We start from the raw sequence: 27,787 nt of genomic DNA, 5'->3' as shown, positions 1-27,787 counted from the left end.
GCTCTTGAAGTTGGCCCATCCCTTCTTCTAGGTTCTCTGAAACATTTTTTTTTTAAAAAACCCGTCTAATTATAGAAAACTCAAACACACATGAAAGTAAAGAATTTTTCAATGAGCTCCCAGGAGCCCTCACTCAGCTTTGACATCTAGCTGCTCTGCTCTCTGCCATTCTGATTTCATCGTTGATACCTGTAATTGGTGGAATACTCAGACTGTCTTCCAGAAAACACTGCTGTCAGGGCTCCTCCTGCCCCAGCCCCCTCCCCCTCCCCACAGTGGGAACTGCTGTCCTAGGAATGTGGTCCCCCTTCTCTAATGCTGTTCAGATAATTTCTGAGAACGACTGCCTTGGATGTACAGGTGGAAAGATTTGAGCTGGGGGGGAATGCATCATAAGGGTGGAGTGGGAGGGCGGGTATTCTGACTCCCCCTGAAGATCGGAACTCCTGGGATGGAAGGAATCTCTTCTCTAGTTTTCTAACAGGGTGCTTGTCCCCATCTCTGAATCCAGGGACAGACCCTGCTAGAGGCACAAAGTGTCTTCTAACAGCTGCTGTTTCATGAGGCTATGGCTGTGCCTGCCACCAGCCACCTGAGGCAGAGTTTTGATCCTTGGGCCTCCATCAATCTTCATTTCTGGTGTTGGCCTTGATCTTTTTCAGGGTCGCGATGAATATTTTAATGTGAATGTGAGAAAGGTGTTTATTTGGCCACTAGATGGCGCTCAGGTCATGGGCAATCCCGTATGGTTCTGGGAGGCGCTCAAAGGCAGGACCGCTGTCTCCCACACATTGTTTTGGAAATAAATGAGAATCTTCTTGCAACCAGCTAACCACTTTTAAACGTGCTGTTAAAAAGCTTGATCTCTGCAGCAATAAAAGAGTTAAACTTATTGCTCAAACTGGAACCGTTCTTCATGACAGCTGTGATGTCCCTTCCCTCACAGGTGTGTCCCTTTTGGAAGCCTTGAAGGTCAGCCCCAGCCTCGCTCCCTGCCAGGCTTCTCCCACTTGTCCTGAGGCCACCTCAGAACACATCACTCCAACTTTCCTTTCAGCTCTTTGTATTTTTTTTCTTCACACTGGGGGGTTCTTGCACATCTGGGCAATGCATGACATTTCCTCACTGCTCTCAAACCCATACTAAACCAAGCTGTAAAAACGAGTTCTTTCTCCATATTCCCATCATGGTTCACCAGATTATTTGGTCCAAGCAGGAGTTTTTGTGTTTGTGTTTGTGTTTTTATTTCCAGTGAGGACAGAACCTAACACTCGCCTCTTAAGCGCTCCTGCCCACAAGTTTGCCTGGGCACAGTTGAGTATTCCTTGGAGCCTATGCTCCAAAGCATTTACTGAAAATTTGGTTTTTTTACAAAGGAGTGCTTTCCTTAGAAGCTGCAGGTCTTTCGAAAGGTAAGGGGCCTGCGGGACCCGTGAAACCTACACCGATTCTTTCATAACTTTATACGTATGAAAATCACGCCACATAAATAGCGCTCGTAGCCTACAGTTTTTTCCACCGCCGAGAAATCCAAGGTTAGTTTCTTTTTGTCTTTGGAACGTAGATGATGATGATTTCCCAGCAGTTCTCGGTTCTCCTCCTGCCTGGCGCGGGCTGGTGTCAGGCAGCCAAACCGTGGGCGTGGGAGATGTGCCGAGCAGCAGAGGCCGCGGCTGCCGGCCGCAGGTGATGGCCTCAGCTTCCCCAGGAGACCCAGGCCGTCTGTGGGGCCATGATGTGCGCCTCATGGGCTGGGAGGGCTGGCTCTTCTCTGGCTTCCCCCAGGTGAGGGAGGTGGGCTTGGCTGTTCAGGCCACAAAACTGGGAGTATTCATCCGTGTTTTGGGGCATCCACAGCCCTGGTTCCCTGGGCTTAGGGAAAACACACCAAAACCCTTGTGTTTTGGCAGAAGGGTGATGAGGACTAAATAGAGGCTTTGTCTTGGGTGGCTTCACTGGTTACTCTGCCGCTGACTTTATGAGCTGTCTGCAGACACAGTGGAGAGGACCTGGGCTGATCCTCAGCACCCAGGGACCTGTGACCCTGCCCCCACATTAGGACTCACTGGCCTGAGTTGTCAGCAGTCCCATGTCTTGCTAGGAGCCCAGCACTGTGCCGTGTTAGGTTTGCTGAACAAATGAATGAATGAATGGATGAAGGAATTAATGAAAGGTGCCACTGGGAAGTAGGCTACTCTGCAGCCACCCACTTGGTCCTCCCAGCCACCAGAGGCACGTGTTGGTCAGAGGCTGGTGGGATTTGGAGGACATCTGTGTCTGGCCTGGCATGGGTTTACAGCCAGGATTCAGAGTTGGTCTGTGGGTGGGAAGCCAAGCCTGCCTCTGCAAGAAGCACATGGGGGTTGGATCTATGACCCTGGCCTCATTAGCTCGAGATAACTGGCCGGGCCTGTTTGTAATCATTTGGAAGGAGCTTAAAATGGAATCTGTTTCCTTCCGGTGGGCCCTGGCTGCTGCTCTCCTCGGGCTGCAGCTGTGCCCATGTCGGCACTCTCACGGTCGCTGAGCTCTCCTATGACCAGAGGCCTGGCTCCCCCACTGATGAAAACCTATTCCTGTGGATATGAAAATGGCCATGAATTATGGTTTCTGCAGCTCTGACTTCTGCCAGTCAGCATTCCTAGCTGAGGCCGGGCTGTGGAGAGCTGAGGGGCCGGGTCTCTGGGCCTCAGGCCCCCCTGGAGCTGGGCCTCGCCATCCTTGCTGCCTTCTGCGCTCACTTGGCGAGCTCTATCTTCACATCCAGACCTCTAAATTCCCCTCTCCTCTCTTCTTCACTCTTTTTTCCTCTCTGTGTCTCTGCTCATTCTTCCTTCACAGTGTTTTGCACAACTCTTGGCCCTTAACTACAATCACGGAGCTACAGGAAAATAGTAATAGGTATTTTTTTGGAGGAGACCAATAGGTAAAGATGAACAATGAATGAAATTAATCAGGGATTTTACCAACTTGGTTACACTTAGCTGGTTGGAGGAGGAGACGGGGAAGGTCAGAATGCAGGAAGAGGCAGAAATCAGAGAGACAGTGGAAGGAGACTGAGGGGTGCCCACTCCTCTGGGGGTGTCTTGTTCCTGCCTAGAAGTGAGGGAAGGATTCTAAGAGCCTGGGAGTGTGCCCAAGCATCTCCTTCCTTGCTTCTCTCATTTCTGGACACCTCTTACCAGCATCTAGGGCACACTCAAGTGTGTAGAACCTTTCGCTAAGGGTCAGTGTCTGGCACTGTGCCTCACTTGGAGCAGCAGGTGCCAGGAGCCAGGTCTTAGTGCCTGCTGTTGTGAAAATGCAACGCAGTGCCCTCAGTGGCAGTACTGTAAATGACCACTAGATGGAGATGTTGTGCCTTGAAATGCCACCTCTCAGAGAGCAGGGTCCCCACTGTCAAACTGTCTGTTGGGTGCAGTGCTGGCTGTGCCTTGCTGCCGGCTCTGGCCCTTTCGTGTCTCCCCCATTGTTTCTTGGTGTCTGTCCTTTGTGTCCCTCACTTATCTGGCGACAGTATGGAAAAGCACATTTTCTTTTCTGTGTTATTTCTTGAGTGTATCTAGTCAGATTTTGGGTCCAATTTTCAACTGGCAAACAACACGCAGACTTGTAGGCAGACACCAGTGGGGAGGGACCTGAGGCCCACCATGGCGCTGGGGGCTGCGTCTGGCTGGGGAGGGTGCGGCGAGGACTTAGTTTGTGATAAATTCACAGCTGGGCTGGGCGTGGGGTCTCCGCTCGCATCTGTTTCCCGCATGGGAGCTGTCTTTCCATCTGTCTGTCTGTCAACTCTCCATCCTTAGGCCTTTTCATGTAACCCGTCCTTCTCCCAGCCATGCCCATCCTAACCCCTTTTCCATTTCTTTACGCTTCAGAGGAGCCTGCAGGTGTGGTCAAGCCTCCTCCAGCCACGGACCGTATGTGCTTTCACCTTGGGGACAATGGTGGGGGTGGGGGGGTGCTTGGGGTTTTTGCTGGATGGGAGAGTAGCTGGTTGCGGGGAGGTTTTTGATTTGCCTGTAGGGGGACTGAGATTCCCCACCACGGACCCTGAGCCTACCTTTGGCTGCTACCTCTCAACCGTGGTTAAATATGTAAATCGCCTGGAATGCTTTAAAGGCAATTTCCTCCCACACCCCACACTGCTTCCTCCTTCTGCTGAGCGCATCTGATGCTCAAATGAGTCCACTCTCTCCAGCAGGGAGGAGGAGGGGGCGGGTGTGGGGGTCCACGATGGGGCAGGGACAGTGTGAGGCGTCTTGGGGACCGGAAGGAAGCTAGGGTGAGTTGAAAACTCTTGAAGTTGAAATTCACAGGATAGATCATAATCAGGATGATCAGTACAGATAATGAGTAATGCTCATGTCAGTTCCATCAGCCTGGGCCTCCCAACTCTGTCCCAGACACCAGAGCCCTGTCTGTGCTGGGGACTGGAGGGAGAGTGGCGATGGACGCAGGGTGGCCCCTGGCTCTGGGGCGGCACGCTCCTGCTGTCTGGTTGGCAATGTCTGATTTCTCAGGGAGGGGCTCAAGCTGTGAGATCCCAGGTCTCAACCCTCGGGGTTCAGTCATGTTCTGAGGTCTGGCTCAAGCATGTCCTTGTGGAGGCCATTTATTTTGTGCCTGCCTTGTCCCACGCTTGCTCGTATGGGTTGGATCGTCCCAGATGGCTCCTTCTCCTGGGCCCACTTCCCACCTTTGGCATTCTGGAAACTGCCTCTTCCTTCTCCCTCTGAAAGGGACACCTGGCTTTTCAGGGTTCTCAGAGTATGGCCAGTGAAGTCCCGTCTTGGGAAACTTGGCTGTCAGCTGGAGGATCATGACATTAACAAAAAGAGGGTCTCCAAAAAGGATGGGAATGATGTGGAGACAAGATTTTCCCTCATCATGAGTGTAATTCTCATTCAAACCCTCCTCTGACTTCCCCCCTGAAAGACTGTTCTTTGTATACAAGGTGGGGGGCGAGGGGCTGGGGATGCCAGGATGAGTCAAGGCTTTTGGGTGGTCTGTCTCAACTTCATAAGGATATGGAGATGGAGGGGATGTGTGCCTGGGGGCTGCCCTGTGGGTGGGGGCACATCTAGCTGGGCCTCTTCCTGGTGCCGTGGGAGATGGCTTCTCTTGTCACCAGGCTTTGGGGCCTCCTTTGTCCCTCCTCATAGGCTGGATGGCCTGAGACACCGATGGAAGTGCAGGATGGAGAGGGGAGGCAGGACGGGGTGCGGCCTGAGAGGGGCGTGGCAGTGGGGGGCCTGAGCCCCAGCTTTGTGTGCTGGCTGAGTGCATGGGCTGAATGCATTTGCCCATTTTGGGTCATGCCACTCTGTAGTCATGTGTTCCTTTGCATCTCTGAGCCTCAGTTTCCTCATCTGTAAAATGGGACTAATATACATCTCTGTGTCTCAGCATGGTGGTGAGGATTAAAGGGCTTTATGGGAGACAATGGGAGCTCTCATCAGTGTCACCATTCTTTACACATTTATGGGGCTGCATCCCACACCTTGCGAAGAATTGAGGGCCAGGGATGGGCTCAGGCCTGAAAGTGGCTGGGCTGAGCACTGGAAAGCTATGCTGGGCCAGCCCCTCTGATCCCCACCTATGTCTCCCAGTGGACGACCACCTGGGCTTCCTCCCCACCTTCGGGCCCTGCTACGTCAACCTCTACGGCAGCCCCAGGGAGTTCACTGGCTTCCCAGACCCCTATGCAGAGCTCAACACGGGCAAGGTGAGCCAGCCAGAGCCCTCCAGACCCCTAGGCTTGCATGTAGGGGTCATCCAGCCTGGCCTGAGCAGTATCTGGGGCTGGCCTGGGCTCTAAGTGTCTGATGGGGCTTTCCTGGGCCCAGAGCCAGGCAGCCACTGCCTCAGAGAACTCTCCCTTCACCTGGCCCCCTCCTGGCCCCGTCTTCCCTCTCACTCTCCTCCCTTTTGCCTCTCCTTCTGGGTCAGCCTGATCCCCCAGTTTTCCTGGCCCCTGAGGGACCCAGGTCCCATCCATCTCAGGTTTCCTCTCTCCTCTGGCTGGGTTGGAGTCTGGTACTGACCTGGCTTGGCATGTCCCCTGAACTCTCTGGGTCACCATTTCCTCATCTGCAGAGTGATGGGGGTGGTTCAGGGCCATCCTGGTTGCCTGGGAGGCGAATGACCTCAGGGCCAGATCAGGCCCCTTTCCTTCCCCTCCATCCCCCATGCTCCTAGTGACCCAACCTCCCCACTCAGGGAGAAGGCGTGGCCTACCGAGGCCGGCTTCTGGTCTCCCTGGAGACCAAACTGGTGGAGCAAGGCGAGCAGAAGGTGGAGGATCTCGCTGCAGATGACATCCTTCGGGTGGAGGTGAGGGGCACAGCTCTGGGAGACGCGGGGAGGGTGGTGGCCAAGGGGGTCTGGCTTTGACATGTCATGGTGGAGGAGGGCTCCACTCTGCGCACACTCATGTGCCCGCACCACTCTGGGCCTCAGCCCCTCAGCCGTGATGTGGGAGTAACCTGACACCTAAGGGACGTTCAGAGGCTCAAAAAAGATAAATGAAAGTATTTAAAAAGTCTAGAGCTTGATGCAAGATGAGAGGCTATTTTATAACAATAGTGTAAGAATAGCTGATGCTTATTATCCACTCAGAATGTACCAGACACTGTGCTTGTGACACGGTTGATGTCTCTGAGTCCTCTAAGCACCAGTGAGGTGGCTGCTATTAGGATCTCCACTTGACGGATGAGGACACTGAGGCTCAAATGCATCAGAGCAGCAAGTGGTGGTGCTGGGCCTCGTGCCCAGGAGGCAGCTGTGTGGAGTCTGCATGGTGATTTAAGCTCTCAGACTCTGTAGTCAGACGATGCTGGTTTGAGTCCTGGCTTGACTGCTTACCAGCTGTATGAGGTTCCCTATCCCCCCTATATGGGGTGATAATTATACTTACCTCAACATTGTTGTGCATACCCATATGCAGTAAGCACTCAATAAGTGTCAGCTGTTACAATTTACATTATCCAAAAACCCAGTTGTATAATCCCTCTTCTCTCTGCCTTCCACGAATGGGATCCCAAAGGCATCTTGGTTCAAACAGGGACATGTGACTGAGTGCCTCCCACGTCCTCAGCTCTGTGCCTGACACCCGGAGGGGACAATGGGATTCATTCATTCCAAGCACATGGCAGCCTGTGTGGTCTGCAGAGCTGGCTGATGTGGTGGAGGCCCTGGGCAGTGTGAGGTGGGAGCTCTGGGCAGGGGCATGGTGGTGTGGAGGTCAGTCGGCAGATGCAGGAGACCAGGCTCCCATGGGTGGCAGTGCCATTGCTGCTGGTTGGATTAAGGGGCAGCATGACCTTGGAGGAGCAGATCTTATTAGAGGAGCATGGCCAGATGCACAGGACTGGAATGAATCTACTCAGTTAGTAACCAAATCTGGGTGTCGTTGCTTAGCTGGACCATTCACCACCCATCCATCCAGGCAGGATTTATTGGGTTCCAGGGCTGGCCAGACATGTGACCCCTCCCCACCCCGGCATCTTCCTTCCTCCATCCTCTCTGCTCCCAGAAGTACCTCCGGAGGCGCAAGTACTCCCTCTTTGCTGCCTTCTACTCGGCCTGCATGCTGCAGGATGTCGACGATGCCATCCAGTTCGAGGTCAGCATCGGAAACTACGGGAACAAGTTTGACACGACCTGCCTGCCGCTGGCCTCCACCACCCAGTACAGCCGGGCGGTCTTTGACGGTGAGGCCACGTGCCTGGCTGGGACCCAGAGCACAGAGCAGAGGCTGGGCCCTAAATCCTGCCTCCTGTGGAAAGCTACTGGAGGCCCATTCGAAGGCCCTGGCCCTGGCCAGGCTGTTCAGGGGAACCCCTGCTCTCCCCCTGTGCCGCCTCCCTGTGCTCACCTCCAGGTGGGTCCCTGCTGCCAAGACCCAGCGGTTGGGCTCCTGACACCGGCTGTGGTCGGCATTGACCCTGACCTCTGGCGATCATTTATTCCATGGTGGCTGTTGGGTTTGGTATAGAGATTTTGGAGATTATAGGTTTCCTTCTAACAACCCCTCTGTTTTGATGTGCTAAGGAGCCCTAATGAGAGCAGAAACTATCTGTTCAGGCACCTTGTTTGGACCCTGGGGAATACTGGTCATGTCCTGTGTGTCCAGGGGAGTTCTTATCGGGCAGGGGGAACAGGTGCCTGAGTGCGTCCTACCCTCGCTCCCCTTCCCACCCACCCCTCCACTCCCGGCTCAGTCCTAGGCCCTTCGTGTCCTTCCAGGGTGCCACTACTACTACTTACCCTGGGGCAACGTGAAGCCTGTGGTGGTGCTGTCATCCTACTGGGAAGACATCAGCCACAGAGTCGACACTCAGAACCAGCTGCTCAGGATCGCTGACCGGCTGGTGAGTGAAAGCTGCTCCACACCTGTGCACACCTTGTGCAGGCACCCCCTGTGGGTGTCTTCAGACCAGCCCCCCATGGGTGCACATACTTACACATAGCTAGGCCCGCAGACTTTCATGGCCCCTGGGGTCCGTTGTGTCCTGACGGTGCCAGGTTTGCAATCCTGCCCTGCATCCTGGGAAGAGAGGAGAGGGAGTGAGAACAAGCCTGGGGGAGCCCCCAGGCTGATGGAGGAGCCGGCACAGAGAAAGAGCGGAGAGAAACTGAGCTAGGGGCAGCAGGCAGAGGCTTGCATCCATTCATTCATTTGTCAAATGCCTTTGACTCTTACCACACACAAAGGCTTGTGCTGGAAACTTCTAGCTAGAAGATAGACATGAACCGGGACCTGCTCTGCCTCCAGGGAGTCAGTTTAGTAAAGAAGAGCACAGGTTCATCCCCACCTCTCGTCCAGAGGTTCCAAACTGAAGTTCAGGTGGCACCCCAGGAATACCAAGGGAAGATGGGGGCTTGGAGGAGGGAGAGGGCCAAGGAGCCTCAGGGGGGCAGCGCAGAGGCCTCAAGGGGGGCAGGGGGCGGGAGCCCAGGTAGAACGCATTGCAGTGGTCCAGGGGAGAGTGACGAGGCGCTACTGGGAAGGAGATGACCTTGGAGAGAAACTTGCACGATTTGGGCTGGAAGGACTTGGTGGTCTCTTGGCTCAGGGGAAGAGGCAGGGCTGTGAGGAGCGACTCCAGTGGCTGGGGATTGGGAGGTTGGGGAGAAGAGCAGATTGTACCATACCGTGAGTTCTGCTTTGGACGTGACCAGGGGGGTTACCTGCGGATGCGGGGAGCTGCAGGCCTGGCACTTGGCCAGAGAGTGGAAGAAAATCAAAGTGGGCAGAGGTGTAGGCCAAGGGCAGGAAGCTGATAATCTTGGCTGTGGCCCCAGGCCGCTTCTGTGTGTGCATGGGGTGGAGGCTCACCCGCGAAGCACGTGGCCTGTGGGAACATAGAGGAGGCAGGTGCTGCCACGCTGCTGGAGCAAGCCAGGAGCGGCAGGGTAGAGGGAAGGGGGTTGGAGGGGCCTGGGTGTGTCTGTGGAGGTGAGCGCAGTGCAGAGGCCAGGGGGAAGGGGAAAGGGAGGATTGGGATCTTGGGGTGGCTAGAGGGGATGCAGGCCCAGGGGGGGGCCGCAGTAGCCCACGCTCTCCCTAAGACTAGCAATCTTCATGGAGGAAAGCTTGGAGCTGATGCTGTGCAAGTCCAGACTTCATCTTCTGGGCCAACCATTCTCCCTGAGTTGGGGGGCTGTGTCTACTTTCCAGGGCCTGTTCCCAGATTAGTGGTCCCAGGGTGGACACGCCCAGAAAGCTGGTGGTGAGGAGGGGCGTGGGGGACTGGGGGACGATCCCTGGTCTGACGGGTGTCCATTGAGGTGTCTCCACCTCTCAGCTCAGGCTGAGGCCCATGGAGATGGCTGGAGAAGCGCTCCATGGAGGACACCAGATGCAACCCCAGGAGTGACCCGGCTATGGGAGTTTGGAGAGGGAACTCCCTGTTATTGGAGGTTGTCCGGGTGCTCCCGAAGGAGGGACGACGGGATCTGAGCCTGGTTGGGTGGCAGGATTTGTACAGGGCAGAGCATTCCAGGTGGGGAAATAGAGGCGGCTCAGAGGTCACTTACCTGTGAGACGTCAGCCCTGGCTGGAAGGGGGCCCGCAAGGAGCAGGATGCCACTGGTTCTGTCGGAGCCTGAACTCCTCCTGACCAGGCCTGAGGCTGGAGTCCCAGGCTTGGGACTCTGGATCTGTTTGGTGTGGGGAGCCCGGGAAGGTGCTCGAGCCAGGACAGACCCTGGTTTGTCAGGTCTGGGCTCTGCCTTCTCTGCTCTAACTGGCTTCTCCTTTCTGGTTCAGGGACCGAGCTGTGGAGATGGGGCCTGCGGGCTGGGGGTCTGATGTGTACCTTCCACCCCGCGGTGACGGTCCTGGCCTTTGCCTGCCTGTCCCACAGGAAGCCGGCCTGGAGCAGGTCCACCTGGCCCTGAAGGCGCGGTGCTCCACCGAGGATGTGGACTCCCTGGTGGCTCAGCTGATGGATGAGCTCATTGCAGACTGCAGGTAGGGGGTGCCCGGTACCCACGTGCCCTCCCCTCCGGGTTCAACTGCGCCCTGTCCCTGGGAGTGTTCGTGTGTGGCGCTGAGCGACGGCACGTCTTCCCAGCCACGCCTGGCCAGCAGTCCAGCCCGTGCTGAGTCCAAAGGTGGTGGAGCCAGCGCGGGGAGTTGAAAAGGTGACATTTAGAGCAGGTCATAAATCTCCATGCAGTGGCGGCAGCTGTGGGCCTGGGGCGGCCGGGCTCACCTGAATGGGGAGCATTGTGTCTCTGATCCCCGACCTCCTATTTCCCTGATGGAATCTCCAGGAGGAGCCGGCTGGTGGGTGACAGCGCCCCTCCTTCCCCCAAGGCCACGTCAGGGACCACGGTTTCTGTTTAGCTTTCTATTGACACGGCCGATTGTCAGCTTCAGGAAAAGGGGGCCCTGGGGGTGGTGGAGAACAGGAGGTCTGCAGAAGGGGGAGGGTCTCAGCATCTGCCCCACCGCTGGGTGATTCAGGGCTCCCCCCCGCCTGCTCTGAACCTTGGCTTCCTCGTCTTCAACCTGACATTAAGAATAACTGCTTTATAATATCACATAAACAAGGTGCCTGGCCCTGAGGAAGTCTTTCATAAATAGTAGCTATAATTATTCTTAAGAAGAAGAAATGTCAGGAGACGTAGGTTCCTGTCCTTTAACCAGCTTTGCGGCCTTGGACAGCTTCACTTCTACTGGGCATCAGTTTTCTCAGCTGTTAAATGGACTTAATAATAAATCATTGCCTTCTGCTTCCTACAGGGCTAAGTATGAATATATACAAACATATTCTGTGCCCCCCGCTAAAGCTTATCACCCCCACCGCCCCCCACCACTGAATGTACGAGAAGTGCCTTCATGCTGAGAAATTGGAGACATGGCAGCCTGACGCAGTGCCCCGTGTAGTCCTCTGTGCCCCAGTTGGGAAGTGCGTCTCTGTCTGACCAAGTCTTTCCCCAAACAATGCCCCCCTGACACCCGCAGTGGTGGAATCCCAGGCAGGTCCTTCACTCATCCCCCAGCCTTCCTGAAGCCTGGCATGCTCCGCCAGGTGTCCTGAGCATATTGACGGGGTGCAGCTTCAGCTTCCCCGGGGTGACCAATGCAAAGTGGCCAGATGAAGTGTGTTGGGGAGTCGGAGGCACATGCTGTGGGAGGGGGGTTGGCAGGGGAAGCTGAAGCTGGAATGGGACAGGCCTCCGGGGTCTGCTGGGTGAGCTCAGCCCTGGGAGCCGTTGGGGGCGCAGTGGTCCCTGTGGTTCAGATGCTCACTCTGGCTGCAGTGCGAGAGATGGGCTGGCGCTGGTGAGGGGAGACTGGATGAAGGCATCACCTAAGGCAGGACATTGGGAGGGGTGGGGGCTGGGGGAAGCAGAGGGCAGCGTGGACTATTCAGGAGGCATCAAGATGACAACAGCCTCAAAATGAGCACTTTCTGTGTCAGGTGCTGTTCTAAGAATTTTGCACATATTAGCTAATCATAAAATCCTACGAGGTGCGAAGTAGAATGATCCGCATTTTACAGATGAGGAAACTGAGGCACAGAGAGGTTAATTAACTTGCCCAGATACACACCCCTGGTAAGTGGCCGAGCCCCTAGCTGTATTGCTCTCTAATGGACAAGACTTGATGGTGGGTTGGATATGGGGGCCCAAGGAAGGTCCAGAATGATCTCCTGGCTCTGGTCAGCACAGCTGGGTGGATGGCAGGGCCCTTCTGGGAAGGGGTCAGCAGGAGAAGGGCAGGTTTGGAAGAAGATGGGGAGTTCAGGACTGGCCATGTTGCGAGGGAGGTGCCTGTGGGACATCCGTGGTCTGGAGGTCAGAGGACACAGTGGGTCTGGGGGGCATCAGGGGTACAGTCACCCTGGGGAGGGCCTCCGAGTGACTCGCTGTGCTCCGTCAGCCTGGCTGGCAGCTCTGGCACTGAGGGCGGGCCAGGGCTCTGGTGCTCCCCGAAGCCCTGCTCATGACTCATGCCTTGTGTGGACCTTGGCAGGTCCGAGGTGCCTGAACAATCTGAGGTGGGTGGGACCCAAGTCCTGGGCTGCCCTCACTGCCCCTCTCAGGGCTCTGTTCTTGGAGGATTTGGCTAAAAATGCTTCTGCCAAGGCCTGGCCCCTGAGTCACTCTCCTCTGGATGGAAGGTGGCCTGGCGCCTCTGGGGGGCACTTGTCCCAAGTGGGGAGCTTGGGAGGAGGTTCCCATCCTCTTGGGAATGCACTAATAGCTCTCCAGGGGAGGAATGCCAGTCTTCAGCACCCATTCCTTCACATCCCACCTGAGACCACCAACAGCTCTGGGGCTGCAGCAAGAGGGCTTCCTCCCCTCCCCCTCTCTGCTGAGCATCATCACAGCTGACAAGAAGGGCAGCCAGGTGCAGGGGCTTGGAGCTGGCTCGCCACGGCTGACCGCTGGCTGCTCACCTATTCCTCAGCCAGCCCCTGTCCGCGTCTCCACAATGTCCTTCATTCCGTCGGACCGTTTTTCCTGGCTCATCTCCCTGGGAGCCCCTCTCCTCGCTGGGCAGTGGTGCCCACTCTGTTCTTCCAGCCAAGCCCTCTCCTCTCATCTCTAGACCCCAGCCCGACTATACACCACACAGCTCCAGCTGGATGTCCTGCCAGCATGGCCAGTTCATTCTCTGTGACCTTCCTAAACCTGTGCCATGCTGTCTCCACTGGAGCCCTGCAGCAGCTTCCATTTAGAAAAGAGGCACAGCGGTTAAGTGTGCACGTTCCCCTTTGGTGGCCCAGGGTTCGCCAGTTTGGATCCCAGGTGTGGACATGGCAGTGCTTGGCAAGCCATGCTGTGGTAGGCGTCCCACATATAAAGTAGAGGAAGATGGGCACAGATGTTAGCTCAGGGCCAGTCTTCCTCAGCAAAAAGAGGAGGACTGGCAGCAAACGTTAGCTCAGGGCTGATCTTCCTCAAAAATAAAAAAAAAAAAAGTCTCAGCTCTCACCCTGGTGGACTGGCCCCTCTGTTCCCACTCCCTGCCTGATGGACCCCAGCAGTCCCAGCCTCCGGCCCTGCGGAGCCTCTGTGTTGCCTCGTCCGGCCCTCTCTGCCCTACACACGCTCCCTCCTGCCTCTGAGCCTTCATCTTGTGTACATACTGCTCCTTCGGCCAGAACACCCTTTCTGCTTTTCTTAGCCTGACTAGTTCCTGCTGGCCTTGCAAGGTGCAGCTCAGGGTCACTTCCTCCGGGAAGTACTCCTGACTCTGGGGCTGCTCAGTGGGGATCTAGCCTGTTCACCTCTTTTCTGGGGGCTCCCCAAGTGCAAGCTGGGTCTCTGGACCCAACCTCCAGCCAGGACCAGCAAAGCTGTTGCTCACCAGGAGTGAAATGAATGACCCCTTGGCCAGTTCATCTTTCAGGCTGGACACTGCCCCTCCTGGGCCACTATCCCTGATAAAGGCACCCACTCACAGTGGGGGTCAGCAGCGACTTTGTGAGCAGCCCAGCCTCGCTCTCAGCCTGTGCTGAGCCCGGCTCTGGGCCTGCTGGTCATTTCCAAGTCAGCCAGGGCCACCATCTCTGTTTGGGGTTGTGGGTACAGGGTCATCCAGCCTCTTCTTCGGGGTTTCTCTTTCTTTTGAACCCCCTGCGTGGGTTTTCCTGGGGTGAGAAAGGGCTCAGATGTCTTGTTAGTGGCAGTCACAGGTCCCAGCTGTGTCTTGGGGAGTCTTGCCTGGGCTGCTGCCCTTCAGGAAAATCTCCCTTTGGTGGTCTGTATGGCAGTCCCACCCAGCTCCCGACCCCGGCTGGGAGCATAAATCACCTGGTTGGCTCGGCTCTCCGTATCCCCCTGCAGACCTGCCTGCCCCCACCCTCAGGCCCACTCAGGCAGGCCCCAGGCCAGGACTCCGGCCCAGGCCCCCCTTTACCCACTGAGCATACCCCTCCGCCACGTTCGAGTGGGCTGGGGATGGAGGCCACCCCTCTCCTGGACCGGGCAGCCCCATCCGCGGCACCCTCAGGGCAGTAAATATTATATTACTAGAGGGTGTGCAGTACGTGACCTGAGACAGGCCCCGGGGCTTAAGTTTCCCGAGATGGAGTTTGCGTACCGCTCCCCCCACCCTAAAAATTCAATTAAAAAAAATAACAGGAAAAATGTAGTGCGCCGAGGGCCTGCCGGAGCGGTGTATCTGGCGGCGGCGGGCCGCTGCGCTCCGGCGGTAATTGGTTCTGCATAGCTCGGGGAAATTGGCAGAAAAATAAATCAGCCGGGAGCCGGGAGTCGAGACGCTGCGGGGAGGGGAGTATGAGGTGGGGGGGCGGGGGGGGGGGCTGCCGGTGGTGGGAGCAGAACTGGCGGCGGTTTGACTGATGTCCTGTTTGGGAGTCAAGGGCTCAGCGGAGGTGGGGCAGCCCCTGTACCTTCAAGCAGGCATACACCAGAGGGGTCCCACTTGGCAAGGGGGGGCACAGATGCCCCCACCCCAGCCCATCCCCTCCTGCACGACCCTGGGTGTGTACTGACTGACCCCAGAGGCTTGGGGTTCTGAGGAGGAGCCATAGGAAGGAATTTTAGGGAGCCCAGTGGAGTCGGGGGGCGGGGGGGGGGGGGGGGGGGGTTTTGGCTTCCAAAAGGGGTTAGGTTTTTATTAGGGCCCCCGGGGGGGGGGGGGGGGGGGGGGGGGGGGGTCAGAGTTCTTCGCTTCCAAACAGGATTAAGTTTATACTCAACCCCCAACTTGGGGCCTAGAGCAGTGTTTCTGGGGCTGCATGTACCCCCCACCTCCTCTCCCAAGGCTTCCCGAATGCAGGGTTCTGGGAGGGGCATGGTGGGGCCGCCCTGGGTGGACACATCTGTATTGCTGGCTCGCGGCCTCCCCACAGCGTCTGCAGTGGCTTGTCAGGGGTCCATAAATTTCCTTCTTGAAGAAAGTGTGCGTACAACAGAATAGATTCGTTTCAGCCAAGGGCAGCTTAGTGCTGCGGCCTCTGCTCCAGGAGGATGCAGGGAGCAGCTCTGAGAGCTGGCAGCCAATAGGACAGAGGGGGCACACATGCAAAAGAACTCCCACCCCTCAGGTTGAGGATGAGTTTCACACAGGTGGCCCCAGAGTCAAGGGCTGGGGGACTTCAGAGCCGGAGGCATGCGGGCCAGTGTGATGGGGGGAGGTTCCCTGGAGGAGATGAGGATGGAGCAGATCACACGGAGATGACTATGCGTGTGGGTCAGGCTGGAGAAGGCACCCAGGGCACAAGGAGCACCCAGCAGGCAGGCCGAGGCTGTGGGGCATGTTATGGAGGCCTGTGCACACGTGTGTGTACGTGCCTGTGTGCGCCTGGACCTAGACGAGCACTGGGCTCCTGCGTATCAGGCACGTCCCATCTGTGTTCCTCACAGCCAGCCCCTGTGCAACGTCCAAGAGACGCCCTCTGCCACCCACCTGGACCAGTACCTGTACCGGCTGCGCACCCGTCACCTGAGCCAGATCAGTGAGGCGGCCCTGGCCTTGAAGCTCGGCCACAGTGAGCTCCCCGCCACCCTTGAGCAGGCTGAGGACTGGCTCCTGCGTCTCCGTGCCCTGGCGGAGGAGGTAGCTAACCCTGGGAGGTGTCTTCCTTCCTGCTTGGAACATTAGCACTGGGAGGGACATCGGGACTGTCTGGACCATGATCCAACCCTGGCTCCATTGCTGGGTGACCTTGGGTAGGTGACTGCCTCTCTCTGAGCATCCATGTCCCCATTCACAGGAGGAGGAAAGAGGGTGCGACTGAATTCTGGGTGTTGTGGGGCCCAGCTCAGAGCCTGGCATGTAGTAGGTGTCCTATAATGCCCCCAAACCTGCTCAATAATTGCCACCAATGTACGTCAGAGACAGAGCTGGGACCAGAACCCAGGGTGCCTGGCTGTAGGTCCAGTGCTGGGACCTGCTTCCCCGGGGACCCAACTCCTTCTCCCTGTCATCCTGTGCCTGTGTGCACCTGGCCTTGCACCTGCCCTCTGGGGCCCTGCGTGTCCTGCCCCGCTGGATGCCTCTGAGCCCCAGACCCAGGAGGCTGCATGTGCAGTAACTCTGAGCTTTGTTGTATCTAATCCGAGAGAAGTGGCTCCAGCCGTCTTCAAGGGCACCCCTTCCCCACCTGCATACCGCCGCCCTGAGGTCAGGTGCACCCACCCAGTTTCCCAAACAAGCAGGCAGCCCACGGATTTGTCCAGAATGAGCATGAAGGTCTGCTTATATGTCACGGGCGGACCAGCTGCTGCCCACTCGGACCAGAGCCCTGTGGTTCCCCCAGGGAGGGGCTGGGGGATGGTGAGGAAAAGGGCCTGAGGGGGGCCTCAGAGGAGCCAGTTGTTGAAGGGGACAGGGAGGTCCGGGAGGTGGGAGGCTGCTCAGGAGGGGAAGGCAGCCCGAAATTTTGGTCCTAGAGAGTCAGCCTTGGATGCATCCCCGAGGAGGGCCTCGGGCATGTGGCCAGCTACCTGGGGGAACACTGTGTTGCTCAGCCACAGGCCGACCCCTCACAGTGGCTGTGGACCATCCGCTGTGGCTGGTCACAGGCTGTCTTCCATCGTCTTAGCCCAGACCAACTGGGGAACTCTCAGCACAGGTTGCGATGGGGCAGAGAAGGGTTAAGTCAGAGGGGTGCTGTTGACTGTAAGGGAACCGGAGAGAGTCCTTCTCAACTTTGAGAGGGCAACACAGTCCCCTGAAGGGCTTGTTGAAACAGGTATGGTGACGGAAAAAAACTAGACTGTCGGTGGTGAACACGACGCAGTCTGTATAGAAACTGATAGCTAGTATCGTTCGCTTGAAGTTTGCACAGTATTATAAGCCAATATCACCTCAATTAAAAAAAAATAAATAGGTTGCAGGCCCCACCTGATCCCACAAATCTGGGGTGGAGCCTGAGAATTTGCATTTCTAGCAAGTTCTTAGCTAGTGCCGTGGCTGCTGTTGCTCTGGGGACCACGCTTTGAGAACCCCTGGTGCAGTGGTCAGCAACACGTAAGTGGAGCCAGAAAAACCCGGTTGGTTCCTAACCTCTTTGAGCCTGAACTTCCTTGCCAGTTGGAAGGGGCTGCCTGTCCCTGCCTCCTGGGCTGCTGCAAGGATGCAGCGAGAGGGTGCCTGGGAAAGGCTGAGTGGGTGCTCCGGGGCATCAGCACTCAGCCCCAGCCCTGGTTAGAGACCCGGCCCCCCCAACCGCGCACACGTTGCTCACCAACCTTGGAAGCAGACAGATGTAACCGTCTCTCGTGAGTGTGGTGCTGGGAGCAGTTCTCGCCCACAGCTGGAGGTTTGAGGGGCTCAGGGGCCCTGCAGTTTTGTTCTGGGCTTGTCATCATTTTCAGAGCCTGGTGTCTTCAGGCCCAGAAAAGGGTCAGACCACAAGGGTCCCTGCTGTTAGAGGGAGGTGGGAGCGAGCGTCCTCTGGGAAGGGGTGCACCTTCTGTGGATTCGCGTTTGCTCTCAGGGGTGAGGAACGGAGGGTGGCATCTTAAGGGTCATGTCGTCTTCTGGGTCAAATCAAATCCTTCCATGTCTATCCCCTGGGGGCATCTACCTACCCAGTGGAGGGGATCGAAGAACTTAAGCTCTGGGCTCCAGGCAGGAGTGTCTCTTCCTGGAAAACTCAGCTTGGTGAATCTTTGGCAGGCTCCTCGTGTGAGCAGGGGCAGCCTCACACTGTAACCTTGGGGCTCAAAGCTGGTGAAGACAGGGGTGCCCAGCCAGCCCTGGCAGGTCAAAGGGGTGGCCGGGAGTGGGCAGTGTGAGGGATGGAAGCTGAGAGGAGAAGCCCATTCCAGAGCCGGGGTAGGTCAGCTCACAGTGGGCTGTGGGGTGCGGGCCCAGGCACGTCACCGTCTCCACCGTGACTGCCACCCTCTCTCCAGCCCCAGAACAGCCTGCCTGACGTGGTCATCTGGATGCTGCAGGGAGACAAGCGGGTGGCGTACCAGCGGGTGCCCGCCCACGAGGTCCTCTTCTCCCGGCGGGGCGCCAACTACTGTGGCAAGAATTGTGGGAAGCTGCAGACGATCTTTTTGAAGGTGGGTTCTTTTTCCTCAAATCACGATTGTATTTTCTCAGCCCAAGGCCTGTCCCCGTCCCCTTCCGTCTCTCCTCCTGTTCTCTATCCGACTCAGAGTCCTTGGGCTCTGCTCTGAAGGGGTGGAGGGCACTGGGCAAAGTGACCCCCGTTCCCCTTTATCCCTAGACCCCATGCACCTGGTCTAGAAAGTTAGCAGGTAAGAGCTGGAATCATGAGGCCCTGGGTATGTGGCCCTGGGCCGTCTGGGAGGGGCTGACCCCTGAGGCAGTGCTGCCATCCCAGCCAGTCCCTGGTAGGGGGCCCCAGCTCCCACCCCCAGCCTCTAAGAGCCCTGGCACAGACCTGCCTCCACACCCTGCTCCAGCTGGAGTCACACCTGGGTTCAAGTTCTTCCCTGTGGCTCTGCCCTGTTGAGAGCTGTGGGAGCACGTGCCCCAGGCTCCCCGGCCCACCTCTCCTTCCCTTTCTCCTCCTCCAACACCCGTCCTCGCTCTCTCTCCATCTTCTCTCAGGGGATTCAGCAGCCTTGGGGTGGGGAGACAGGAAAGTGAGCAGGTGCCGGGGGAGCCCCCGTCCTCCTCTGTGGGTTAATGTGGGGACATAGAGCCGAGGCTGCTTTGGTCGGGGCACTGTGGCATGGTGGTGAGGACACCATTGCGGGAAATCTCTTGCTGTGCTGTGGCTGCCCTGGCTCAGGGCAGGGTCCCTGTGTGGTGGGCTGTCATGGAGGCTGCCCTGCTAGAGGAGGAGTGGCCCTGGGAGGCAGGCCCACCCCTCATACTTACCTTGGCTCTGCTGGTGTTATAAACTGCTTGGCCTTCAACCTTTCCCTATCCCATGTCTCTCCTCCCATGCACACCAGGACCAACTCCTGCCTTGCCTCTGCCAGGAAGTCACTGTTAACTAACCTCTGAGTGGCTCTTGGTCCACCCATTCATGTACTGGCTGGTCATTCTTGTTGCCCCCTGGGGTGGGTAGAGAGGGCAGGTTTCAATGGCACAGTGTGCGTGGACAGTTGCAGGGCTGGCTGGAATCCTGTGTGGCCTTGGGCAGGTTGTCTAACCTCTCTGAACTGCTGGCTATCTTCTCACCTGTAAAATGAGGATCAGGCTGCCCACTTCACAGGTTTCGAGGATTGAATTAGGTAACACAGGTCATGGGTCTTGCTGGAACAAGGTGATGGATGGATATTAGTTTCTCTCCCCTCTTCTCCCCTTTTCCTTTTAGGGAGCTCCCTTGCTCCCTGGGAAGAGGGGGCTCCACCAACACCATGAAGGGAGGCCAACCCAAGGCCAGGGATGAGAAGATGTTCGTACATGGGGTCATTGGTACTTCAGAGGAGAGGCCAGCTTTGCCTAGAAAGAGGGGGCGGAGGGGTGTCGGGCAGTGGGCTGCCTCCTCCCACCTGCTCACATGCCACCTGGGGCATGTTCCGCGTGGGATCCTAAACTCCTAGCATCCTGCTTTTCTCCCCCCTAAGCCAGCTCCTTGCCTAGTAGGACAGAAGGGAAAGGAAGTCAGGAGCTGCGGCCTCTGAGCGGGGTTAACCAGGGAGGGCTGTGGGCAGGCGTGGGGGTGGGGCCGCAGAAGCGGGCCTGGGGGATGCTCGGGGACGAACGGGATGAGCTCCAGGCTCCGACCTCTCGGCCCTGCAGCCTCGGGGAAATGCAAACTGAAAAATTTCCCTGATTCCAAGCAAAAAAAAAAAAAAAAAAAGATATAGAATTGTTTCTCGAAGTCTTCCCCACTGAGTTTATGAGCCCCGCCAGTAGCTCCTGAGCAAGCTCTACAAAAATGTTGGCAGCAAGCAGAGACCAAGAAAACATTGGTGTTTCTTAACTTAAACCAAAGTTGGAAAAAATGAGCAGCAGCAGAGAGGGAGAGGAGCCCCAAACTAGACATTTCTTTATTTGCTGTTGCTATTTTGGGTCCGGCAGGCTGGCCCCGTCTCGGGGAGGGCAGGGGAGAGACTGGGGGTGGATGGGGGGGTCAGGCATTCCTGCCATCTCCCTGGGGCTGGTGGTTTGGAGGGGAAAAGGCCGCTAACCACCCCAGGGGAGAGGACAGCTAAAGTGAACAGTCATGCAGAGGTTTCCGAGGGGTGACACATGGGGTCAGGGGCTCCTTCAGGCTTCTCCGAGGATGAACCAAGAGTGGAGAGGCTGGGTGGATGGTGAGACCATCCCTGCCTTGGCATATCCTGTGCCCTGGTCCTCTTACCGGCCTGGGCTTTCCCTCCAGGGACCCAGGCCTCCTCTGGTATTTGGAGACCCCTTCCCTGGGCCTCCCTTTCCTCTTCTGAACCCATCAAAACTCCTTTCTCCTCTCATTCACTTCCCTGTCCCAGAGGAGGTACTCCTTCAGCCTCACACACACGAAGTCTAGGTACTTAATGTGTTACTTCCTCTAACGGACAATGTGTTATTCTAAGAGTGAGGAACTTCTGCTCCTCAGGCCGTATCTGACCCTTGATTTCAAATGGTGAAGTAGTTGTGGAGAATAAATTTTTTATGTTGGGTTGTGGTTATTCCATTTTGGCAGAGCTTCTGAAAGTTTCAGGATAAAAAGCAGTTGAAGACCAGTGAATAGTGGTTAACATACTGATAAGCACTTGAAAAGGTAGGAATATCAGATGATACACTAACATCCAGCCAAAAAAAACGCAAGAACAACAACACTGAAAATGAAGGGGAAGACTTTAACTTCTTCCCCTTCCAGACCTGGATCATTGTATCACCTTTAGAGACAAGTTCCAGAACTGCATTGTCCAATATGGTAGCCAGAAGTGGCTATTTATATTTAAATTAGTTAAAGTTAAATAAAACTAAAAATATAGTTCCTAAGTCACACTAGCCACATGGGGCTTGTGGCTACCCTATTGGGCTGTTCAGATATAAACCATTTCCATTGTAGCAGAAAGTTCTACTGGACAGTGCTATTTTAGAAGAGAATAGAAATGAGGATGTGGTGGGAGAGGGGAGAATGGGGGATCCCGGGCTAGACATGGCCCATCTCTGAAGAGGGTGCCTCGGTGGGGATGGTGCAGTCTTCTCCTTTGATGGGAAGGCATCTTGGCAGGTGGGGAGAAGTTGTCTTGATCGTACACTTCTTGTCTATGAAATTCTAAGTTCTCCAACAGGGCACATACCTAGTGGGGTGTCAGGCTGGTATGCCCAGGCTGGAGACCCCCACCCCCAGCTGGGACCTCCTGACCCTGCCGGGGATTGTGGGTTTCTGTTCTTCTCTGGTACCCAGTATCCAATGGAAGGGGTGCCGGGAGCCCGGATGCCGGTGCAGATACGGGTGAAGCTCTGGTTCGGGCTCTCTGTGGATGAGAAGGAGTTCAATCAGTTTGCTGAGGGCAAGCTCTCTGTCTTCGCTGAAACCGTGAGTGCCTGCTGCCCCGCCCCCTGCCCTGCCTGGAACTGCCACGGCTCCCACTCACTTCTCTTTATTGCTTGCTGTCCAGTACGAGAACCAGACCAAGCTGGCCCTAGTCGGGAACTGGGGCACAACGGGCCTCACCTACCCCAAGTTTTCTGACGTCACAGGCAAGATCAAGCTACCCAAGGACAGCTTCCGCCCCTCGGCCGGCTGGGCCTGGGCTGGAGAGTGGTTCGTGTGTCCGGAGAAGACGTGAGTCATGGGCAGGGAAGGCTTGGGGACCCCTCTTTGCCCCGGCCCTGTCTCTGAAAGGCCTCGGCCCTATTAATGCCTCTGCCTAGTCCACCTCCCTGGTCAAGGGGATTCCCACCCGAACTCTCCCAGGCCTAGGGGCTCACTAGGCAGCTGTCCCTTCTGGAGGGGCTCTGACAATCGGAAAGTCCTTTATTATTAAGCTGGAGTTGGCCTCCCTTCAACTTCACGTCCATTGGTTGCGGCCGTCTCCTCCGAGACGCCACAGAAAGCGTCTCCTCCTCCACGTGTTGGCCTCTTCCTGTCTGAGGGCCTGTCTCTCTCTCAGGGCCCCTCAGAACATCGTCCTTCTCCGTCTGCACTGCCATCTCTACCTCTTTCTCCTCTCTCTCTTTCCTTGTTTGGTTGACATTCAACAATTGGGATTTTTTTTTTTTACTTAAAAAAATTGAAGTATAACATTTTATAGTCAAGTATGCAAATCTTAAGCATACAACTTAACATTTCTACATTTCTACATTAACATTTCACATTTCTACAACTATCTGTTGAGCTTCAGCTCCCCGCCAGGCTTCTGCTGTTCAGATCTCTTTCTCTTTTTGCTGTCTTTCTCCTTCTTGATCTTGGGTGGCGGCGTCTTCTGTCCGTGAGTGTCTCCAGGTCTCCCTGGGTGTTCCCTTGACTTTCTGCCCCCTCCTCGCCCTCTCCCCTCCATCTCTCGTTGTTGGTTGGCGCGAGGCTGCCTCGGGAAGGTTGGCCAAGGCCAGGGGGGAGCTGTGTCGGGAGCAGTGGATGGGGGGCTCCTCGGCGGAGGCTCTGACAGGCCCCTGCCTGCAGCCTGCTCCACGACACCGATGCGGGCCACCTGAGCTTTGTGGAGGAGGTGTTTGAGAACCAGACCCGGCTGCCCGGAGGCCAGTGGATCTACATGAGTGACAACTACACGGATGTGGTAAGGGGGGCGCTCCAGGGGCAGGTGGGCTTTGCTTTCCTGAAGTCTTGGACATTTGGGCCCAGGAGGGGCATGTGGCTCAAAGAAGGGTGTGACATTTTCTCCCCTGCTCCCATGTCCCCAGCCTCCGTGCTGTGGTTAACAGAGGGACGGTGTGAGGTCCATTGTGGGTAGGACACTGACCCCGATTTGCACCAGAGGCTTCGAGGATGTACATTGTCAAGTGGCACCTTTTCAGCTTCCCTGATCACATCTGTTTCTTCTCACGCATGCCTGGCCTGTGTTGCCCTAGAACGGGGAGAAGGTACTTCCCAAGGATGACATCGAGTGCCCACTGGGCTGGAAGTGGGAAGATGAAGAATGGTCCACAGACCTCAATCGGGCCGTTGACGAGCAAGGTGGGCAGCACATGGACCCCGGTGAACCCACCCCAGCGAGCTGATGCGGCATGCTGGTGGGGACAGCTGAGTGCAGGGCCCTTGCCCTGGGGCACTGGCCTTCACTGGGCTCCTTCCTCTGGGGGACTTCCTGGGTGAGCCCTCACTCCAAGCTACAAATTAGGAGTCCGTGGCCGCTCATGAGTCTGTGAGTGTGCCCCGAAGGGAGACATGGCTTCTGGAGAGATGGGAATGGCTGGGCAATGAGTGATGGGTGCTCCTCCCCCAGGCTGGGAGTACAGCATCACCATCCCTCCGGAACGGAAGCCAAGGCACTGGGTCCCCGCCGAGAAGATGTACTACACACACCGTCGGCGGCGCTGGGTCCGCCTGCGCAGGAGGGACCTCAGCCAGATGGAGGCGCTGAAGAGGGTGAGCCCAGAGGGCGGTGGGTGGGGGTGAGGCCCGGATGGGGGGAGGCCAGCTGAGCACAGGTGCACACCTGTGTGCACAGACACACATAAGTGTGCATGGGACGTGTACAAGGCACACCAGCTCACTTGAGATCCCTACAGATCACACCCAGAGTACACACAGATCACACACAGAGCCTCACAGACCACACCCAGCACACAGACAGATGCTCACAGGTCACACCTAGTGTACACACAGACCACACCCAGCACACGCACAGATAACACCCAGCATATACAGATACTCACAGATCACACCCAACATATTCACAGATGCTCACACCCACATACACGCAGATCACACCCAGCACACACACAGATCACACCTGACACACGTACCTATCACACCCAGCACACGCACAGATGTTCACAGTCAGAAAACACTCAGATGCCCACAACTATGCAAGCACACTTGGAGTTCACACGCAGAGCCAGGAGGTGCAAAGACATACTTAGAGTGTGTCTGCTGCCGGGTGTCCTGGAATTTGAGACAGGGATTGGGCGACATGCTGTTCGTGAGGCAGTGCTCTCAGGAGTGCTGGGAGCAAGGATGTGGTCTCAGGTGAAGTCAGCTTTGGCCTGAGCCGTGGCTAAGGGAGGGGTGCACCCTGGAGCACCACAGAATCATTCTCACCTGGAGGCAAGGGGACTGGGGTTTGCACCCTCTTGGCCATCAGTTGTTGGCTGTGGGGGGTGGGTTGGGGCACGGACCTTCCCCAGGGAGCCTGCTCCCTTCAGCAGGAGCAATTTCCTGGAGAAGGGGCCGCTGGAGCTGGTAACTGCCGACTCTCCTGGCAGCTGGGGACGGGTGCTCTGCATGAGTGCACTGGCTAATAAAGGGGCCTGGGGGGCTCTGTCAGCATTTACATGTGCACAGGGTGGGCACACATGCCCACTGCCCTGTCCAGATACCCACAGGGCACGCCGTGCCTGCTCCCAGGGTCACACAGGTGCCATGTCCTGCACAGCCTCAGTGCCTGCCTCCCCTGGACCCTCTTGGTTTGCGTCCTTCATTCCCAAGCACACATTTGAATTTTGGCACAAGAACCAGGCTTCCCCCAGCCCAGGCATAGCCTTTGGTATGACCCAAGTCTCTTCCTCTCTCTTTGGGCACAGAGAATCTAGAGAGGAAGGTCACTGGGTCCCAGGAGAGGCAAGGCTTTTGGGCAACAAGCTGTTTTTGGTGCCATGAACCAGACAGACTCCACTGTCCCTATGAGGGCACCCAGGGGACAGAGGCAAACCTTGCCAGGCAGTGTGCCTTGGCGGCTCCCTCCCCATCAGCTTCCATCCTGGAGAGGGACACAGCTGGCCTCCAGGGCTGGCACTGGTCACTGAGTTCATGGCCCAGGCCTGGGACAGCTCCTGAGGACAGTCCCAGGTCACTCTCTCTCATGAGCTGGGTAGGAGGGAGCTCCCACAGGCCCTCTCCAGGTCCTGGAAAGGGTCCCCTCGGAGGAAGTACAGGGGCTCCCTCCATGGCTGACCTAGGCCTAATCTTGTGGAGAAATCGCCGGAGCTGGGAAATAGGATTTTGCCTCTGAATTGCAGACCCACTTCCATTTTTATAAGCTGGGATGTGAAGATGAAAAAGGAAATGACAAGAAAACCTTGGATTCATGAAATCCACCCATAATCCAAATAAACAAACAAACCCAAAGCCCAGTGCTTTTCATCCCTGCGTCAGTCTACCTTCCCTTTCTGGCTCCTTGGATCTCCCCACAGCCCAGGGAGCCTCTTCCCCTCTGGATGTTCTGACCCACAGCTGTTGCTCCAGAAGTTGCTCAAAGCCCCCTCCTCCAGGTGGCCCTCCCAGGTTTTCCCACCTAGAGGGTGCTGGTTTGGGGAGTAGTGAGGGGCAGGCAGGGCACCGCTGGAGCTGAGCCCTGGCTTCCCACAAACCTGCCAGCCAGCCTCTGTCCTGCTCTCCCCATGCAGCACAGGCAGGCGGAGGCGGAGGGCGAGGGCTGGGAGTACGCCTCGCTCTTCGGCTGGAAGTTCCACCTGGAGTACCGCAAGACCGATGCCTTCCGCCGCCGCCGCTGGCGCCGCCGCATGGAGCCACTGGAGAAGACAGGGCCTGCAGCTGTGTTTGCCCTCGAGGGGGCCCTGGTACGTCCCTGCCCGAGTCCTGGGTCCTCTGGGGTGTGGCTGGGTCTGCTAGGGCTGTTCAGGGCCGACACTGGGGAGGTGCAGGGGCCCGTAGGATGGGACTGGGGGTGGAGCATTGGCCGGTCATCCTGGCTTCAGTTCTTCTGGAGTTGCATGTGGGGCAAGTGGGCACCAGTCTAGATGTCCTCCTAAAAGAAAGCAGCCCCTTTCTTGGCACCAGAAGACCTGCTGCTCCTTTGCAAAGTCAAGATGGGAGCTGGGGGAGAGGGCCATGGCCCTCTGATGGCATGCCTTGTGCTGGAGCCAAGGACCGGCTCTTTTGAAGAGGCTGGCTGGCATGGGGTGGGCCCGGGACACTTTGACGCAGCCTGTGGGAGTTGTCAGAGAGGTCTAGTGACCTCTGAATGTCCCTGGGTGGACATGAGCCCTCCTGGGACGGAGGCTACTGCTTGGGCATCCCCAGGAATTTGAGGGGAGAGAGGTGCCTCAGAAGCCGAGCCCCGGGCAGGCTGTCCTGCCCTGTGGACACTTTCTGGTGCCAGTAGAATTGGAATCCGCTCAAGGTTGTCCGGGGTTATCAAGGTTGGATGATATGTTCCTCAAAGGAGATGAGATGCTCTTCCTGGACAGTCCGAGTGGGGACATTCAGGGCCAAGACATAGCCTGTTCCCTGCTCTGTTGGTCTGGGAATTCCTGGAGGTGGGAATGAGATGCCCAGGGTGTGACACCCTCTCTGAAATCCAGCCAGCATCGCCTGCCCCCCAGGGGGTGCTTTGGGCTGTGACCCTGAGGAGCAAGTCCCACTAGCTGTGCAGGCTGATGGAATCTAGTGTGTCTGTGTGCAGCCAGCTGTGTGTGTGTGTGTGTGTGCATGTGTGCCTCTTTGGTCGGTGGGAGAAGCAGTGGGTCTTAGTCCTGGGCTGGGGCTGGGCACATAGCTGTGGGACGGTGCTGCTGTGAGGGCTGGGGGACTACAGTGGCACAGGCCCAGGATCTGATGGGGTGGGGACAGGGAAGGGAGTTGGGGCTGGCAGTGCCCCTGAGAAGGGGTGATCAGGAACCAGAGGTTCCTTCACTCTCAGGCCTTGACCGTGGGCCAGGCCCAGGGGTGGCATCAAGGGAAAGGAAGCCTCTGGGGGCCAGGTGCATCAGAGACGCCTGTCATAGGCTCCAGAGGGGCCCTTCCCTGGTCTTGCAGACAAGTCGTGGGGAGGCCGGGAGGAGACGGCCCAGCCCTGGGCTCTCTGGGCCACTGAGGTGGCGCTCAGGTCGGGTTAGGAGCAGGGCGGGGTAGAACTGCCACCCAGCTTGGAGCAGCTGCAGCTGGGGAGTCTCGTGGGACAGGGCTGGTGTTCAGTGACTCCCATTCTCTTGTTGGAAAGGGCCTGGCTTGGGCACAGGGTGGGGCCTGGGGGTGGTCATATGGCTCCAGTGGAGGGGTTGGGGGATCAAGGCCTTGGCAGACCTCAGAGTCAGGGCCAGGGCTACGGAGCCCGGGCGGGCACCCTTAGGAAGGAGGGCTTGTTTCCATCAGACAGAAACTCAACTCAAATGGGCCAAAGAGAGAAAACGGGTTTCAGGCCTCAGATAGCCGGGAAGAGCCTGAGAGGTGAATGGGGCAGCAGGCCTGGCAGGAAATGGGGGTTCGCCCAGTGTCCTGTGACTGTTTCTGACTGGCTGCTCTGTCTTGGCCTCGTTCTCACACTGGCTCGCTCGGTAGCA

The 27,787-nt window shown here is 57.0% G+C and overlaps 1 protein-coding gene across 21 annotated transcripts in view; it reads left to right on the top strand.

Moving 5' to 3' along the window:
- The window catches only part of DYSF (dysferlin), a 209,954-nt gene that overhangs the window by 82,305 nt on the left and 99,862 nt on the right, over nt 1-27,787 (top strand). For 12 of the 21 annotated variants that reach the window (XM_046661643.1, XM_046661639.1, XM_046661637.1 and 9 more), the window contains 14 exons: nt 3,879-3,920; nt 5,613-5,728; nt 6,223-6,336; nt 7,538-7,715; nt 8,251-8,375; nt 10,374-10,480; nt 15,859-16,051; nt 18,358-18,513; nt 21,771-21,902; nt 21,985-22,151; nt 22,989-23,103; nt 23,396-23,501; nt 23,770-23,912; nt 25,892-26,065. In XM_046661643.1, the coding sequence (XP_046517599.1) occupies nt 3,879-3,920; nt 5,613-5,728; nt 6,223-6,336; nt 7,538-7,715; nt 8,251-8,375; nt 10,374-10,480; nt 15,859-16,051; nt 18,358-18,513; nt 21,771-21,902; nt 21,985-22,151; nt 22,989-23,103; nt 23,396-23,501; nt 23,770-23,912; nt 25,892-26,065 (1,868 nt within the window). The remainder of the gene's footprint in view (nt 1-3,878; nt 3,921-5,612; nt 5,729-6,222; nt 6,337-7,537; nt 7,716-8,250; nt 8,376-10,373; nt 10,481-15,858; nt 16,052-18,357; nt 18,514-21,770; nt 21,903-21,984; nt 22,152-22,988; nt 23,104-23,395; nt 23,502-23,769; nt 23,913-25,891; nt 26,066-27,787) is intronic. The other 9 variants (XM_046661644.1, XM_046661642.1, XM_046661641.1 and 6 more) reach the window with 1 other exon arrangement.

The sequence above is a fragment of the Equus quagga genome, chromosome 5, assembly GCF_021613505.1.
Source record: "Equus quagga isolate Etosha38 chromosome 5, UCLA_HA_Equagga_1.0, whole genome shotgun sequence".
Taxonomy (NCBI): Eukaryota; Metazoa; Chordata; class Mammalia; order Perissodactyla; family Equidae; genus Equus; species Equus quagga.
The sequence above is the reverse complement of the archived record's forward strand: the minus strand, read 5'-3'. Positions and strand labels throughout refer to the sequence as shown.